This window comes from Salvelinus sp. IW2-2015, linkage group LG18 (genome assembly GCF_002910315.2).
Source record: "Salvelinus sp. IW2-2015 linkage group LG18, ASM291031v2, whole genome shotgun sequence".
NCBI lineage: Eukaryota > Metazoa > Chordata > Actinopteri > Salmoniformes > Salmonidae > Salvelinus > Salvelinus sp. IW2-2015.
In genome coordinates, this window is record NC_036858.1 from 72,164,745 (window position 1) to 72,184,220 (window position 19,476).

Below are 19,476 nucleotides of genomic sequence, written 5' to 3' on the forward strand. Positions count from 1 at the left end.
AGGAATTGAACCTTGAGAGAGTCTCCTAAGCAAAGCTGGTCCTGGGGCTCTTGTTCACAAACACAAACAGACCCCAAAGAGCCAATTTGACCCCAACCAATCATTGAGAAAACAAAAAAAGAAATTACTTGACACATTGGAAAGAAATGGGAAAGAAAAAACAGAGCAAACTAGAATGCTAATTAGACCCCTAACAGAGAGTACACAGTGGCATTAATCTGACCACTGTGGACTGACCCAAACTTAAGGAAAGCTTTTTGACTTGTACAGACTTCAGTGAGGCATTAGCCTTGCTATTGAGAAAGGCCACCATAGGCAGACCTGACTCTCAAGGAGAAGATAGGCTATGTGCCCACTGCCCACAAAATGAGATGGACACTGAGCTGCACTTCCGACAGAGGATCCAAATGTAACATCTGCCAAATGTATAACCATATTAGAGACACATATTCCCCTCAGATTACACAGATCCACAAATAACTTTTTAAACAAACCCAATTATGATAAACTCCCATATCTACTGGGTGAAATACCACAGTGTGCCATCACAGCAGCAATATGTGTGATCTGTTGCCACAAGAAAAGGGTAACCAGTGAAGAACAAACACCATTGTAAATTCAACCATATTTATTTTATTTATTTCCCCTTTGTACTCTATCTATTTGCACATCGTTACAACAATGTATATAAACATAAATATGACATTGAAATGTCTTTATTTATTTTGGAACTTCTGTAAGTGTAATGTTTACTATTCATTTAATTGTTTATTAAGTCACTTTTTTATTATCTATTTCACTTGCTTTGGCGATGTAAAAAATATGTTTCCCATGCCAATAAAGCCCTTGAATTGAATTGAGAGAGGTAGAGTAAAGAGAGGAAACATAGAGAGAGAGAGAGCAGAGAAGAGAGCAGGGGACAGAGCTAGACAGTATTGAGCTTGCTCGGAGATTCGCGTCACATCTGGCCTCCTACACGGAACTGTAAAATGGCTGTCTTTCTCCTGCTAACCATTTGGCTCATCAAACCCACTCACTCATGACCAGATCCCGAGAGTAATAGAATCTCTCTACGTCCCTCTCTTCCTCCCTCCCTCCTACCTGCGGCACAGAGAGGAGGATAACTATTTGAAGGTAGAGAGAGGAGAGAGAGAGAAGACAGACACTGAGCAATTCATTTCAGCATACTAAACGAATCAGGTCTCCAAGGATGCCCCTTTGCAGTAATTAGACCTCAGTATATGGTGTGTAGATTACTAATGCTTAGTAATGCACTGTGTGGCGGTGTTCTGTGTCATATAAGTTAACCATATTTCATATTGGCAATTCATTTCCCATCCCTTGACAATTCAACTGAGTGAGACCAGCGATCATGACAAGTGGAGAAAAATGCTTTTTAACTCAATATGTGTTTGGTCTATAAAATATGTATTTGTTAAGTGCGTGTGTTTGTATGTACTGTACAGTTGAAGTCGGAAGTTTACATTACACTTAGGTTGAAGTCATTAAAAATCATTTTTCAACCACTCCACAAATTTCTTGTTAACAAACTATAGTTTTTGGAAAAGTCGTTAAGACAAATACTTTGTGCATGAACGAGTAACTTTTCCAATAATTGTTAACAGACAGATTATTTAATTTATAATTCTTGTATCACAATTTCCAGTGGGTCAGAAGTTCACAAACAGCTTTGGTACCTCTGCCTTGACATCATGGGAAAAACAAAAGAAATCAGCAAGACCAACACCTGGTTCATCCTTGGGAGCAATTTCAAAAACGCCTGAAGGTACCACATTCATCTGTACAAACAATAGTACGCAGTAAACACCATGGCATCATGCAGCTGGCATACCTCTCAGGAAGGAGAAGTGTTCTGTCTCCTAGAGATGAGCCAGGACTATGGTTTGCAACTGCACATGGGGACAAATATCGTTATTTTTGGAGAAATGTCCTGTAGTCTGATGTTTAAGAAAATTAGGAACTGTTTGGTCATAATGACCATCGTTATGTTTTGAGGAAAAAGGGGGAGGCTTGCATGCCCAAGAACACCATCCCAACCATAAAGAATGGGGGTGGCAGCATCATGTGGGGGTGCTTGCTGCAGGAGGGACTGTTGCGCGTCACAAAATAGATGGCATCATGAGGCAGGAAAATGATTTGGATATATTGAGGAACATCTCAAGACATCAGTCAGGAAGTTAAAGCTTGGTCGCAAATGGGCTTCCAAATGGACAATGACCCCAAGCATAATTCCAAAGTTGAGGCAAAATAGCTTAAGGGACAACAAAGTCAAGGTATTGAAGTGGCCATCACAAAGCCTGACATCAATCCTATAGAAAATGTGTTGGCAGAACTGAAAAAGTGTAAAAGTAGCAAGAAGGTCTACCAAACCTGACTCAGTTACATCAGCTCTGTCAGGAGGAATAGGCCAAAATTCAACCCAACTTATTGTGGGAAGCTTGTGGAAGGCTACCCGAAACGTTTGACCCAAGATAAACAGTTTAGAGGCAATGTTACCAAATAGTAATTGAGTGTATGTAAACTTCTGACCCATTGGGGATTTGATGAAAGAAATAAAAGCTGAAAGAAATAATTATCTTGTCACGTCCTGACCATAGTTGCTTTGTATGTTTTATGTTTGTTTGGTCAGGTGTGATCTGAGTGGGCATTCTATGTTGTTTGTCTGGTTGTCTATTTCTATGTGTTTGCCGGATATGGTTCTCAATCAGAGACAGGTGTTTTGCGTTTTACCATATTTAGGTAGCCTGTTTTGTATTGTGGGTTGTGGGTTATTGTCTATGTTATGTTGCATGTTTGCACAGTGTTTATATAGCGGTCACGTTCGTCTTATTCGTTTTGTTGTTTTTGTTTAAGTGTTCTTCATTAATTATAGAATAATGTATTCAAACCACGCTGCGCTTTGGTCCGCTTCTTACAGAAATCGATCGTGACATTTCTCTACTAATATTCTGACATTTCACATTTTTTAAATAAAGTGGTGATCCTAACTGACATAAAACAGTGATTTTTAGTAAGTTTAAATGTCAGGAATTGTGAAAAACTGAGTTTAAATTTATTTGACTAAGGTGTATGTAAACTTCCGACTTCAACTGTATATGTGACTGCCACGCTGTGTGGTGTTTCATTCTGTCACCATTGTAATTAGACATTGCTTTGTCTTGTCCCACTTGGCAGCATCTTTACTGAGAGGCGTTGCTGTAATGCCAATCTGGCCTGGTGCTTGTCGACAGATGCATCATGCATCATTCTAACTGTCCAGTTGTCTACTAGGATCAAAACGTAAACATCTCCAATCTCTTTAACTATTTCAAGCTAAAGTGTGGATTTTGGAAGTGGAAAGATGTTTCGTTTTGTCATTTTCTCTGTGGGAGCCGGTCACACTTTTTATTTTCTATTTGTAGATGTAAGAAGAAGGAGAGTTTTGTAGATTTTTTGGATGTTTGTAGATTTTTCTAGATAATTTGTAGATGTTTCTAGATATTTGTATAGAAGTATAGTGCTGTGTTGTGAGCTACTGTATCTGTCCAGGTCACATTTGTAAGTTGTATTTGTCGATGAGAGAGAGTAAATGTGTGTGTACCTTATTACAGCCTTGTTTCAACATGGATGTACTGTACGCTAAAGCGGTCAAGCGTAATCAGCAGAGCGCAGCATGGTCGGTCGCTCACTGTGAATCAGCCAGGTCACCCATGATACAAGTCAGTATTCGACGTCCTCAATGTCTGAGGACTTCGGGAGATGACGTGGAAACCGGCCACCAGGGGAAAAAGTGAGCGCTGTTACCTTCCAGTAGGTTTTGGGGTTTGCTAAGGGCGTTGTGGACGGGATGGTAGATGGGCAGAAGCATCTGCATCTAATTCAGGAAGGTTGCAAGTTTTAATCCAGCGATAGAAACCTTAACCTTTACCTTAAAACTTCTTGATGCACGGATCCTTTAGCGGGATCATTTTTCGTAAACAACCGCTGAATTGCAGAGTGCCAAATTCAAAACAAATACTACCAATATTTATTTTCATGAAATCACAAGTGAAATATACCAAAACACAGCTTAGCTTGTTGTTAATCCACCCTAATCGTGTCAGATTTTGAAAAGATATGCTTTACAGCGAAAGCAATCCAAGCGTTTGTGAGTTATCGATCACTAGACAAAACAGTAAGAACACAGAGCAGCCATGTAGAATGGTCACGAAAGCCAGAAAAAAGCAATAAAATTAATCGCTTACCTTTGATGATCTTCGGATGTTTTCACTCACCGAGACTCCCAGTTACACAATAAATGTTCCTTTGTTCGATAAAGATTTTTTTTTAGATAAAAATACCTCCATTTGTTTTCTTGGCGCATTATGTTCAGTATTCCACAGCCTTAGGCAGGTCATCAAGGGTTGACGAAAATTCCATATAAAGGACCTCCATGTAAAGGTCGTAAAAAGTCGTAAAATTCAATAATCGATAATATTTTCAACCCGGACTGTAAACTATTTAATACTGGAGAGAAAGAAAATGTCGAGCAACGAGTGTCTGGCCCAAAAGCTAATGGAGGGACATCTGCCTATCCACTGACGCGTTTTGATAAATCTCGCCATTTTCAAAATAAAAGCTTGAAACTATGTCTAAAAGACTGTTCACACTCTGAGGAAGCACAGGAAAAGGAATCTGGTTGATATCCCTTTAAATGGACGAAAGGCAAGGCAATGGAACGTGATTTTTTCAAAATAGAAGTCACTTCCGGGTTGGATTTCCTCAGGTTTCGCCTGCAAAATCAGTTCTGTTATACTCACAGACAATATTTTGAAAGTTTTGGAAACTTTAGAGTGGTTTCTTCATACTCTGTCAATTTATATGCAATTCTAGCACTGGACCTGAAGAAATAGGCAGCTTTACAATGGGAACGTTATTTTTCCAAACATGAAAATTATGCCCATTAGCTTCAAGAGGTTAACACTTACCTTAACCCATACCTTATCCCTTACCTTAACCCTTACCTTAACCCTTACCTTAACCCTTACCTTAACCCATACCTATCCCTTACCTTAACCCTTACCTTAACCCTTACCTATCCCAGACATAATTCAAACGGTTTTAGAAACTAGAGATTGTTTTCTATCCAATAGTAATAATAATATTGCATTATTGTACGAGCAAGAATTGAGTATAGGCAGTTTAATTTGGAGACGATATTTTCCAAAGTGGAAACAGCAACCCCCTGTATTGAGAAAAGGTTAACCCTTAGCTTATCCCTTACCTTAACCCTTACCTTAACCCTACCTTAACCCTTACTCTAACCCATACTACCCATACACTTATCCCTTACCTTAACCCTTACCTTAACCCTTACCTTAACCCATACCTGAACCCATACCTTAACCCTTACCTTATCCCTTACCTTAACCCTACCTTAACCCTTACCTTAACCCTTACCTTATTCCTTACCTTAACTCTTACCTTAACCCTTACCGTTAACCCTTACCTTATCCATTAATTTAACCCCTTGCCTTATCCCTTTACCTTAACCCTTACCTTATCACTTACCTTAAGCCCTTACCTTAATCCTTACCTTAACCCTTACCATAACCCATACCTTAACCCATACCTTATCCCTTACCTTAACCCTTACCGTATCCCTTACTTAACCCTTACCTTACCCATTACCTTAACCCATACCTGAACCCATACCTTAACCCTTACCTTATCCCTTACCTTAACCCTTACCGTATTTCCTTACCTTAAACCTTACCTTAACCCTTACTTAACCCTTACTTATCCCTTAATTTAACCCTTACCTTATCCCCTACCTTAACCCTTACCTTACCCTTACCTCAGCCCTTACCTTAATCCCTTAATTTAACCCTTACCTATATCCCTTACCTTTAACCCTTACCTTATCCCTTACCTCAGCCCTTACCTTATCCCTTAATTTTACCCTTACCTTATCCCTTACCTTAACCTTACTTATCCCTTACCTTAACCCTTACCTTATCCCTTACCTTAGCCCATTACCTTAATCCTTAACTTATCCCTTACCTTAACCTTAGAGGTAAAGAGAACAGTGAAATAACGAGTGAGAGAGAGAACAGGGAGAGAGAAAGATAACAGGGAGAGAGAGGGGAGGGAAGGGAGAGGAGACAGCAGAGAGAGAGATAGCTGTGAACGTACCCAGTCTTTGACTCTACGGATCTATCCCTTCCCACCCCTGCTAATCAGTTGCCAGAAAATGAGGGCATTACAGTAGGATATGCGGAGGGCGAGAGAGAGTGAAGAGAGGTAAGAAAGAGGGTAGTCAATGGTAATACAGGGAGGGAAGGAGGCAGGGAGAGAGAGAGAAGGGGAGGAGAAGAGAGAGAGCGATGGGAGGAGGGGAGAGGTGGAATATGAGTGGCCATAGGGGGTGCAAGTCATTTCCATGTATTGAAGATAGTTGTCTGTCTAGAGAGGAGAGCATACTTGGATTGATATGGATTCATATGAATTGATTATGGTAACCCTAAATCTGAACGATAACTGTATGTTGAAAACCTGTAATCAAAGAGTACTTTGTATTGAAGTCCTATAATCTAAGAGTATGTTTGTTGAAGCCCTATAATCTGAAGTGTACTGTTTGTTGAAGCCCTATAATCTGAAGTGTACTGTTTGTTGAAGCCCTATAATCTGAAGTGTACTGTTTGTTGAAGCCCTACAATCTGAAGTGTACTGTTTGTTTGAAACCATTAATCTGAAGTGTACTGTTTTGTGAAGCCCTATAATCTGAAGTGTACTGTTTGTTGAAGCCCTATAATCTGAAGTGTACTGTTTGTTGAAGCCCTACAATCTGAAGTGTACTGTTTGTTGAAGCCCTATAATCTGAAGTGTACTGTTTGTTGAAGCCCTATATTCTGAAGTGTACTGTTTGTTTGAGCCCTATAATTCTGAAGTGTACTGTTTGTTGAAGCCCTACAAATCTGAAGTGTACTGTTTGTTGAAGCCCTATAATCTGAAGTGTACTGTTTGTTGACAGCCATACAATCTGAAGTGTACTGTTTGTTGAAGCCCTATAATCTGAAGACTACTGTAGGCTGAATAGTTGGAGACTGAGCGGTGGTACTTACAGACGGAACGTGGGATCCGCCCTGGCACACTGCCAGCTGTTTTGACGTCTCCAGATTGTAAACTGGAGCCTGTGTGTATGTGTGTGTGCCTAGTCCTCACGTCTTCATGCATGGTGTACCTTACCACCTGGTGGATAAATACAGATACTGCATGGTGTACCTTACCACCTGGTGGATATATACAGATATTGCATGGTGTGCCATACAACCTGGTGGATAAATACAGATACTGCATGGTGTGCCATACAACCTGGTGGATAAATACAGATTAATTAAGAATTAATTATTTGTTTCTCACAAACAATAAAATATGATTTAATTTACAAAATGTCCTCCAGAGCGCATACTAAATGTCCTCCAGAGCGCATACTAAATGTCCTCCTGAACGCATACTAAATGTCCTCCTGAACGCATACTAAATGTCCTCCTGAACGCACACCAATTGTCCTTCTGAACGCATACTAAATGTCCTCCTGAACGCATACTAAATGTACTCCCCCCCTGCAGTCCCATTTGCTAATTAACCAAAATACTGTTGTAGCAGAGAGAGTGTGGAGGTGGGTTCCCAGATGGTAGAGAAGATGTAGACTGTCTGTATGTGCTCCCAGATTGTAGGGAAAGTGCAGTGCAGGCACATATCACCTAATGGGAGATGACAGACTGTTTGGAGAACACAGAGTGTATTTGTATGTGTGTTTGTGCGTTGGTGTGTGTCTGTGTGAGTGGCTGGATTGGTAGTGTGACGGAGAGAGAGACACAGCAACTCCTAAACATGAAAGGAGCCCCAGACAAGAGAAAATAACAGTTTGGCTGTCATGCAATCTATGCGTAGTGGGTGTGGAGTCAGGCGCAGGAAGCAGAGGGTAAAGAACAATGTTTTATTCCGGCGCAGTGAAAATGGTCACGCCAAAACACCAGGCGCAAATAACAAGACCGGCCCAAAACCAGGACCCAACCAGTCCGGAGGAAAAAACAACGGAAATAGCACAACCACAGACATGAACAGAGGAAATATAAGCCCGCACAAAGAGCAGGCGGGCWTACCGGCTTAAATAGCCCAACTAAAACCTAAACAAGAAACAGGTGTAACCAATAAGACAAAAACAACAGAAAAGGGAAAAAGGGATCGGTGGCAGCTAGTAGACCGGTGATGACGACCGCCGAGCCCCGCCCGAACAGGAAGAGGAGCCACCTTCGGTGGGAGTCGTGACATTGGCAAGTACAGGCAGACAATCAAACATGCACAGGCAGACAGACAGACAGTTATGCAGGCACATACACATACACCAGAGATGTGGACTCGAGTCACGTGACTTGGACACAAGTCGCAAAAATAAAAAAACACTCGACTTGGACTGGAACATCTATGACTAGGGACTTAACTTGGACTAGAGCATCTATGACTAGGGACTTAACTTGGACTGGAACATCTATGACTAGGGACTTAACTTGGACTAGAGCATCTATGACTAGGGACTTAACTTGGACTGGAACATCTATGTAAAGTATACACAGGGAGTCAGGAAGCAGGTGTAGAAGGTGAGTTTAATAATAACAAACATGAAGATAATCAAAACAGGAGTAGCGTTGTACTAGAGCTGTAATACTAGAGACTTGGACTAGAGCTGTTATACTAGAGTCTTGAATTTCCCAAAAGAGCAGCACCACCTCTCCTGTTCCTCTCTCATTGGGTTAAATGGGAATTGACCGTTAAATTATTTTCTGCCTAGCGCCGCTGCGCCAGGCAATGGGAAAAATAGAGCACCATCCTATATTACAGTGTTCTATATTATAGACCACTGTTCTATATTAAAGAGCCCTGTCCTATATTATAGACCACTGTCCCATATTATAGACCACTGTTCTATATTATAGACCACTGTTCTATATTATAGAGCACTGTTCTATGTTATAGAACACTGTTCTATACTATAGAGCAATGTACTATATTTTCCACACTTGTCACTCTAAGCAAGAGTTTTGGGGGAATGTTTATTCTCAGCCAACCACAGGCCTCTCAACACGCATGTACTAGGCAGGGGGGAAACAACAACACTTGGAGATTGCACAATGTAAGTCAAACTGTACTAGCAACACTAACTGTAAATCATCATTTGGATTGCCTTTCTATTCATATTGATGATTCAAAAAACATTTATTTCCTGATCTGGGAAGTGTATTATGTAGGTCTATGTAATGTACTAGTAGGCCTAGTGAATTGAAAGTGGTGTAAAACAATTAACCATTGACTTGGGGAAACGAAACCCACATTTAGGCACTTGACTTGAGCTCTGGTACTTGAGACTTGACATGAGACTCGAAGGTTAAGACTTGAAACTTGCTAAATTGTGACATGGTCACATCTTTGTAATACACTCTCTTCTTTTCAGATAAAGACGTTACACACACACACCAAACTCGTATATGTGACTGGCCCGCTGTGTGGTGTTTCATTCTGTCACTCATTGTAATTAGACATTGCTTTGTCTCTGTCCCACTTGGCAGCATCTTCGACTGAGAGGCGTTGCTGTAATGCCAATTCTGGCCTGGTGCTTGTCGACAGATGCATCATGCGATCATTTCTAACTGCCAGTTGTCTACTAGGATCAAAACGTAAAACATCTCCAATTCTTTAAAACTATTTCAAGCTAAAGTGTGGATTTTGGAAGTGGAAAGATGTCTTCGCTTTTGTCATTATTCTCTGTGGAGCCGGTCACACTTTTTATTTTCTATTTTTGTCAGATGTTAAGAAGAAGGAGAGTTTTGTAGAATTTTTGGATGTTTGTAGATTTTCTAGATATTGTAGTGTTTCTAGAATATTTGTTATAGAAGTATAGTGCTGTGTTGTGAGCTACTGTTACTCTGTCCAAGGTCACATTGTAAGTTGTACTCTTGTCGATGAGAGGAGTAAATGTGTGTGTACCTTATTACAGCCTTGTTTCAACATGGATGTACTGTACGCTAAAGCGGTCAAGCGTAATCAGCAGAGCGCAGCATGGTCGGTTCGCTCACTGTGAATTCCAGCCCAGGTCACCCATGATACAAGTCAGTTATTCGACGTCCTTCAATGTCTGAGGACTTCGGGAGATGACGTGGAAAACACGCCACCAGGGGAAAAAGTTGAGCGTGTTACCTCTCCAGTATGGTTTTGGGTTTGCGTAAGGGCGTTGCTGGACGGGATGGTAGATGGGCAGAAGCATCTGCACTCTAATTCAGAAGGTTTGCAAGTTTTAATCCAGCGATAGAAACCTTAACCTTTACCTTAAAACTTCTTGATTGCACGGATCCTTTAGCGGGATCATTTCGTAAACAACCCGCTTGAATTGCAGAGTGCCCAAATTCAAAACAATACTTACCAATATTTATTTTCATGAAATCACAAGTGAAATTACCAAAACACACTTAGCGTGTTGTTAATCCACCCTATCGTGTCAGATTTTGAAAAGATGAGCTTTTACAGCGAAAGCAATCCAAGCGTTTGTGAGTATGATCGATCACTAGACAAAACAGTAAGAACACAGGAGCAGCCATGTTAGAATGGTCACGAAAGCCAGAAAAAAGGCAATAAAATTAATCGCCTTACCTTTGATGATCTTCGGATGTTTTCCACTCACCCGAGACTCCCAGTTACACAATAAATGTTCCTTTTGTTCGATAAAATAGGGGTTTGTTTGTTAGATAAAAATACCTCCATTTGTTTTCTTGGCGCAATTATGTTCAGTATTCCACAGCCTAGGGCAGGTCATGCAAGCGTGTTGACGAAAAAATTCCATAAAAGGACCTCCATGTAAAGGTCGTAAAGTTCGTAAAATTTTCAATAATCGATAATATTTTCACCCCTGGACTTTGTAAAAACTATTTAATACTGGAGAGAAAGGAAATGTCGAGCAAACGAGGGTGTCTGGCCCAAAAGCTAATGAGGGACATTCTGCCTATCCACTTGACGCGTTTTGAGTTAAATCCTCGCGCATTTTCAAAATAAAGCTTGAAACTTATGTCTAAAGACTGTTCACACTCTGAGGAAGCCACCAGGAAAAGACATCTGGAATTGATTATCCCTTTAAATGGAGATAAGTGGCTCAAGGCAATGAACGTGATTTTTCAAAATAGAAGTCACTCCGGGTTGGATTTCCTTCAGGTTTCGCCTGCAAAATCAGTTCTGTTTATACTCACAGACAATATTGTTGAAAGTTTTGGAAACTTTAGAGTGGTTTCAATTCATTACTCTTGTCAGATTTATATGCAATTCTAGCAGCTGGACCTGAGAAATAGGCAGCTCTACAATGGGAACTGTTATTTCCAAACATGAAAATTATGCCCATTAGCTTCAAGAGGTTAACAACTTACCGTTAACCCATACCTTATCCTTTACCTTAACCCTTTAACCTTAAACCGCTTACCTTAACCTTTACCTTAACCCATACGCTTATCCCTTACCTAATAACCCTTACCTTAAACCCTTACCTATCCCCAGACATTAATTCAAACGGTTTAGAAACTAGAGATTGTTTTCTATCCAAATTATAATAATTGTAATATTGCATATTAGTACGACAAGGGAATTGAGTATAGGCAGTTTAATTTGGAGACGATATTTTCCAAAGTGAAACAGCACCCCCTGTATTGAGAAAAGGTTAACCCTTAGCTTATTCCCTTACCTTAACCCTTACCTTAACCCGTACCTGTTAACCCTACCTCTAACCCGATACTTTAAACCCCATACACTTATCCCCTTACCTTAACCCTACCTTAACCCTTACCTTAACCCATACACTGAACCCATACCTTAACCCTTACCTTATCCCTTACCTTAACCCTACCTTAACCCTTACCTTTAACCCTTACCTTATTCCTGACCTTAAACTCTTACCTTAACCTTACCGGTAACCCTTACCTTATCATTAATTAACCCCTTCCTTATCCCTTTACCTTAACCCTTACCTTATCACCTTACCTTAAGCCTTACCTTAAGTCCTTACCTTAACCCTTACCATAAACCCATACCTTAACCCATACCTTATTCCCTTTATCCTGAACCCTTACCGTATCCCTTACCTTAACCCTTACCTTACCCATTCCTTACCCATACCTGAACCCATACCTTAACCCTTACCTTATCCCTTACCTTAACCCTTACCGAGTTATTTCCTTACTTAAAACTTACCTTTAACCCTTACCTTAACCCTTACTTATCCCTTAATTAACCCTTACCTTATCCCTACCTTAACCCTTTACCTTACCCTTACCTCAGCCCTTACCTTAATCCCTGTAATTTAACCCTTACCTATATCCCTTACCTTTAACCCTTACCTTATCCCTTACCTCAGCCTTACCTTATCCCTTAATGTTACCCTTTACTTATCCCTTACCTTAACCCTTACCTTTATCCCTTACCTTAACCCCCTTACCTCTAATCCTTACCTTAGCCCATTACCTTAATCCTTAACTTATCCCTTACCTTAACCTTAGAGGTTAAAGAGAACAGTGAAATAACGGAGTGAGAGAGAGAACAGGGAGACGAGCAAAAGATAACAGGAGAGAGAGGGGAGGGAGACGAGGACGAGGACAGCAGAGAGAGAGATAGCTGTGAACGTACCCAGTCTTTGACTCTACGGATCCCTATCCCTTCCCACCCTGCTAATCAGTTGCCAGAAAATGAGGGGCATTACAGTAGGATATGCGGCGAGGGCGAGAGAGAGTGAGAGAGGTAGAAAGAGGGTAGTCATGTAATACAGGAGGGAAGGAGCAGGGAGAGAGAGAGAAGGGGAGGAAGAGAGAGTAGAGAGCGGATGGGAGGAGGCGGAGGAGGTGGAATATGAGTGCCATTAGGCGGGTGCAAGTCATTTCCATGTTATGAAGATAGTTGTCTAGTCTAGAGAGTGAGAGACATTATTGGATTGATATGGATTTCATTGATGAATGATTGATGGTAACCCCTAGAATCTGAACGATAAACTGTATGTTGAAAAACCTGGTAATCAAAGAGTACTTGTATTGAAGTCCTATAATCTTAAGAGTATGTTTTGTTGAAGCCCTTATAATCTGAAGTGTACTGTTTGTTGAAGCCCTATAATCTGAAGTGTACTGTTTGTTGAAGCCCTATAATCTGAAGTGTACTGTTTGTTGAAGCCCTACAATCTGTAAAGTGTACTGTTTGTTTGAACCATTTAATCTGAAGTGTACTGTTTTGTGAAGCCCTATATCTGAAGTGTACTGTTTGTTGAAGCCTATAATCTGAAGTGTACTGTTGTTGAAGCCCTACAATCTGAAGTGTCTGTTTGTTGAAGCCCTATAATCTGAAGTGTACTTGTTTGTTGAAGCCCTATTATTCTGAAGTGTACTGTTTGTTTGAGCCCTATGAATTCTGAAGTGTACTGTTTTGTTGAAGCCCGTACAATCTGAAGTGTACTGTTTGTTGAACCCTATAATCTGAAGTGTCATGTTTTGTTGACAGCCATACTTCACATTCTTAAAATAAAGTGGTGATCCTAACTGACCTAAGACAGGGAATTTTTACTATGATTAAATGTCAGGAATTGTGAAAAACTGAGTTTAAATGTATTTGGCTGAGGTGTATGTAAACTTCTGACTTCAACTGTAKATACATTGGCAAGAACAATTATGTGAACCCTTTGGAAATACCTGGATTTATGCACAAATTGGTGATAACATTTTATCTGAACTTCATCTAGGTCACAACAATAGACAAACACAGTCTGCTTAAACTAATAACACACAAACAAGTATATGTTTTCATGTCTTTGTTGAACACACTGTGTAAATATTCAGTGCAGGGTCCAAAAAGTATGTGAACCCTTAGATTTCATAACTAGTTGACCCTCCTTTGGCAGCAATAACCTCAACCAAACGTTTTCTGTAGTTGCGGATCAGACCTGCATAACAGTCAGGAGGTATTCTGGATCAATCCTCTTTACAAAACTGTTTCAGATCAGCAATATTTTTGGGATGTCTGGTGTGAATTGCTCTCTTGAGGTCATGCCACAGCATCTCAATCAGGTTGAGGTCAGGACTATGACTTGACCACTCCAGAAGATGTATTTTATTCTGTTAAAACCATTCTGTTGTTGATTAACTTCTGTGTTTTGTGTTGTTGTCCCATTGCATCACTCAACTTCTGTTGAGCTTCAACTGGCGGACAGATAGCCTGACATTCTCCTGCAAAATGTCTTGATAAACTTGGGAATTCATTTTTACGTCGATGATAGCAAGCTGTCCAGGCCCTGAGGCAGCAAAGCAGCCCCAAACCATGATGCTCCCTCCACCATACTTTACATTTAGAATGAGGTTTTGATGTTGGTGTGCTGTGCCTTTTTTCTCCACACATAGTGTTGTGTGTTCCTTCCAAACTACTCAACTGTAATTTCATCTGTCCACAGAATATTTTGCCTGTAGCGCTGTAGAACATCCAGGTGCACTTTGGAAAAGTTCAGACTTGCAGCAATGGTTTTTTTGAACAGCGGTGGCTTCGTTCTGTGGTGTCCTCCCATGAAGACCATTCTTGTTTAGTGTTTTACATATCGTAGACTCGTCAACAGAGATGTTAGCATGTTCCAGAGATTTCTGTACGTCTTTAGCTGACACTCTAGGATTTTTCTTAATCTCATTGAGCATTCTGCGCTGTGCTCTTGCAGTCATATTTGCAGGATAGCCACTCCTAGGGAGAGTAGCAACAGTGCGTAACTTTCTCAATGTATAGACAATTTGTCTTACGACTGATGAACATCAAGGCTTTTAGAGATACTTTGGAACCCTTTCCAGCTTTATGCAAGTCAACGATTCTTAATTTTATGTCTTCTGAGATCTCTTTTGTTCGAGGCATGGTTCACATCAGGCAATGCTTCTTGTGAATAGAAAACTCACATTTTGTGAGTGTTTTAATAGGGCAGGACAGCTCTAACCAACATCTCCAATCTTGTCTCATTGATTGGACTCCAGGTTAGCTGACTCCTGACTCCAGGTGACTCCAGGAGAAGTCATTACCCTCGGGGTTCACATACTTTTCCCAACCTACAATGTTTAAATGATGTATTCAATATAGACACGACAAATACAATAATTTGTGTGTTATTAGTTTAAGCATACTATGTTTGTATATTGTTGTGACTTAGATGAAGATCAGATCAAATTTGATGACCAATTTATGCAGAAATCCAGGGAATTACAAAGGGTTCACATACTTTTTCTTGCCACTGTATGTATACAGTATGAATAGTGTGTAAATAGTATTTTTGTAGTCTCTTAGTGTCTTCCCCAAATATAATTACATTTAATGTACTATCTTATGGTGTTCTTGTTCTGTACTTTATCATGTATTTGTATGTTGTATGTGGACCCCAAGAAGTACAGTAGCTGATGGGGATCCTAATAAACYAAACRTTTTATGGTAATCATGGCCGAATACCGACCGGGCACGAAGGGCATGTGCCCAGGGGCCTTGACCTGCAGAGGCCTCCATTGATTTTGTTAGTCACGCTCACTCAGATATCATATTAACATGGCATAAGTCATGGCAAAATGTGTAGAATTGCAGGAAATTAGCTTTAAAATGACAAAAATGTATCTTCCCCCCCCCATGTAAAAATGGGTAGAATTGCAGGAAATCAGCTGTAAAAAAAGAAATTGCTCTCTGCCCCATGGCAAAATGAGTAGAATTGCATGAAATTAGTTTTAAAATTGCTAAACTTTCTCTCCACCACATGTCAAAATGTGTAGAATTGCAGGACATATGTCTATCTGTCTTCTGTCTGTCTGTCTTGTCTGTGGCCCTAATGGTTGTGTTATTAGGTTGTGGTTTGTCTGGTTATTGGGGATGTTGTTACACCCTCTTCTCTCAGTGGTAAACGATCTGCCCAGAATCACTGTAGAGAGAACTGATACGTGGGTTCACATAGTATTTGACATCATTTAAAATCCTTGAGCCCGAGACTTACCCTTTTCACTGTCTTGATACACAAGGTCCTGGGTAAGGAGCAGTGCACACCTGTAGAATAGTGGTGTCATGGTGATTTTACTCWGACTTCACTACCCTACAGGACTATTTAGCCGTGTCACCTAAGCAGGCAGGTAGCCTAACGAAATGTTGCTGTTTCAAATCCCCGAGCCGAATAAGTGAAAAATCTTTCCATGTGCCCTTGAGCAAAACAGTTAACCTTAATTGCTCATGTAAGTCTCTGTGAATAAGAGCATCTGCTAAATGACTGAAATGTAAAACGGGTCCAAGCTCTGTAGTCTGAAGAGAGCCTTTGTTTATGAATTCAGTCATGGTCTTGTCACTTGTCAGTATGGACACACATGCATATTTACTGGTTGGTGAGATTCTGGACCTGAGAGTATTGCAGCAACAGACATAACCATGTTGGATGTGTGTGTTTGTGTATGTGTGTGTGTGTGTGCGTGCATGTGTGTGTTGAAGAGTGTTAGCAAATACAGTATAACCTTCTGTTTTAATAATATATTTTACCCACAGGAGGCTGCTGAGGGGAGAACGGCTCATAATATTGGCTGGAACAGAGCAAATGGAATGTCATCATACACCAGGAAACAATGTGTRTGATGTATTTGATGCCATTCCACTGATTCTGCCATTACCATGAGCCCGTTCTCTCCAATTAAGGTACCACCAACCTCATGTGAATTTACCATAACACTGCACCGTATTTGGAAACAGACAACCAAATCAATTGCCATTTTCTCTGAAATCATTATTACTTTATCAAAATACAATACATCTCAGTTACAATACTTAAAATAGTATGTTTATTGTCAAGCTAAATTGATATTGAGTGCAGTATTCTGACTTACTTGACTTAGATTTTACAATAAATACCTCAACATGTATTAATTTCTCTATCTCCTCTCTCCTCTAATCCCCTCACCATCTCTCCTCTACTCCCTATCCCTCCTCTCCTCCCCATCTCTCCTCCCCTCCCCATCTCTCCTATCTTGCCCTTCCCATCTCTCCTCCCCTCTCCCTCCCCCTCTCCTCTTCCCAGATGCGACCATCCTGAGTTATGACGGCAGTAAGTTCATGAAGATCCAGCTGCCGGTGGTGATGCAGACGGAGGCTGAAGACGTGTCGCTGCGGTTCCGTTCTCAACGGGCGTATGGCGTGCTGATGGCCACAACTTCACGTGACAGCGCAGACACACTGCGCCTGGAGCTGGAGACCGGCCGTGTCCGCCTCACAGTCAACCTAGGTAACGCTGCGCCTTGCGGTATAGCCTCATGCCACAGCAGCTACAACAAAACACAAATGGTGCACCTAGCCTATGGATCACATGACATGACCACAACAAGCATCCCAAACTGTGCACATACTGTAACGTGAACACATTGCTGAAGTCAAGCTCACATAGGTTTATTGATCATAGTTTTACACAGGTTTCATGTAATACTATCCCACACATCGCACCCTCTTTATCCTGAAACAGACACTCATCTTACATCTACAGTATGCTGAACAAAAAGTTAAATGCAACATGCAACCATTTCTAAGATTTTGTTGACGTTACAGTTCATATAAGGAAATCAGTCAATTGGAAAAAATAAATGAGGTCCTAATCTACGGATTTCACATGACTAGGCAAGGATGCAGCGATGCGTGGGCCTTGGAGGGCATAGGCCCACCCACTTGGCAACCAGGCAACTACTGGGCAGCCAGGCCCAGCCAATCAGAATGAATTTTTTACAGATAGAAATATTCCTGTTGTTTAATCAGCTTCTTGATAAGCATTACCTGTTAGGTGAATATCTTACCTTAGTAAATGGAGAAATGCTCACTAACAGGGATGTAAGCAAATTTGTGCCCAAAAGTAGAGATATATATAGATATTTTTAACGCATATTTAATTTCATGAAACATGGGACCAAGACTTCACATGTTGCGTTTATATTTTTGTTCAGTGTATATTATACTCGCACGCTACCCTGTTAGCTATTGATATGCTGTACATTACCCTGTTAGCTATTGATATGCTGTACATTACCCTGTTAGCTATTGATATGCTGTACATTATGTTGAATAGAAGGGGATGGTATAGAACCCTTCAGTGGCCAGAGTCTGCGGCTCTCCGCTCACTGCCAAATGAGCACGCTGTCGTTCTGACCCATCAGGGAATGCTCTATGTCCTACTCCACCTGTACCCCACCCTACCCTACCCCCAGATCGCTGCCCCACCCTCCCCCTTACAGCCAGATCGCTGCCCCAAACACATACCCCACTGCCCCCCATATCCAGCCCCAGATATCTCTATCTAACCCTAATCTCCAGATATAATATTTAATGTATAAAAATTTGCAGACACTTTAATCCGGAACCTTGAATCCCATTATAGCCTTGAACCCTAAATACTGGTACCTTCCTGTCAGTCCCCCTTGGTGCTCTCAATATTTAGCGCTCGTCCCCTCTCCACCCCTTACTCGACAGAAGACACCAGACCTGTCTCTAAGTTTCAACCCTGTCTGACTTTACTTATTGGCTTATTCCTTTCATCTCCTGTCGGCCCTGTCCAAGCCCTCTACACTCACAGGTCTGAAGTCTGTGCTCTGTAATAGTGGTACAAGTCATGTCTAATATCTAATATTGTCCCCCCCATATAACTAAATAGACCTGACCAAGATGGCTGCCATTGTCAACACATTCTAGAACTGTGCTGGTCTATGGAGGGACCATACATACACTCTAGTGTATTACATTTCTGCGTGGTCCCTCCACTGCCTCTGTAATCTTATTGGTATCCCAGACAAATCAGTGTTTTCGTCACGTGCACAGTACACAGCACTGTAAACACACCACTGAAATGCTGAATTGCAGCTTTCCTCAACACCACAGTGAAATGCTGACTTGCAGCTCRTCATCAACACTGCAGTGAAATGCTGGCTTGCAGCTCTTCATCAACACTGCAGTGAAATGCTGACTTGCAGCTCTTCCTCAACACCACAGTGAAATGCTGATGTAGCTTGTGTTTGTATAGCATATCTGGTGTGGCGACTGTATGGTGTGTGGTGTGTGTTGTGTGATTAGTGTGTGTTGTGTGGTGGTGTGGTGTGTGTGTGTGTTGGTGTGTTGTGTGTGTGTGTGTGTGTGTGTGTGTGTGTGTTGTGTGTGTGTGTGTGGGTGTGTGGTGTGTGTGTTGTGTGTGTAGTGTCGTGGCATAACACGGTCAAAAAGTTTTTGAACCATGCTACTCATTCAAAGGGTTTTTCTTTATTTTTTTTACTATTTTCTACATTGTAGAATAACAATACGATGGAAAGAATCAACAATATTATAATACACATATGGAAATCATGTAGTAAAAGTGTCAAACAAACATGATCTAATATCAGCAAATCAAAATAATATTTAGATCTG

The 19,476-nt window shown here is 40.9% G+C and overlaps 1 protein-coding gene and 1 long non-coding RNA gene across 2 annotated transcripts in view; both read left to right on the forward strand.

Annotated features, from left to right (window-relative positions):
- The window catches only part of LOC139029192 (uncharacterized), a 1,029,896-nt gene that overhangs the window by 615,040 nt on the left and 395,380 nt on the right, over positions 1 to 19,476 (forward strand). The gene's annotated exons all lie outside the window — the stretch shown is intronic.
- The window catches only part of LOC111978020 (neurexin-1a-like), a 115,675-nt gene that overhangs the window by 27,985 nt on the left and 68,214 nt on the right, over positions 1 to 19,476 (forward strand). The window contains exon 3 of the mRNA XM_070448208.1: positions 17,117 to 17,320. Coding sequence (XP_070304309.1) covers positions 17,117 to 17,320 — 204 coding nt within the window. The remainder of the gene's footprint in view (positions 1 to 17,116; positions 17,321 to 19,476) is intronic.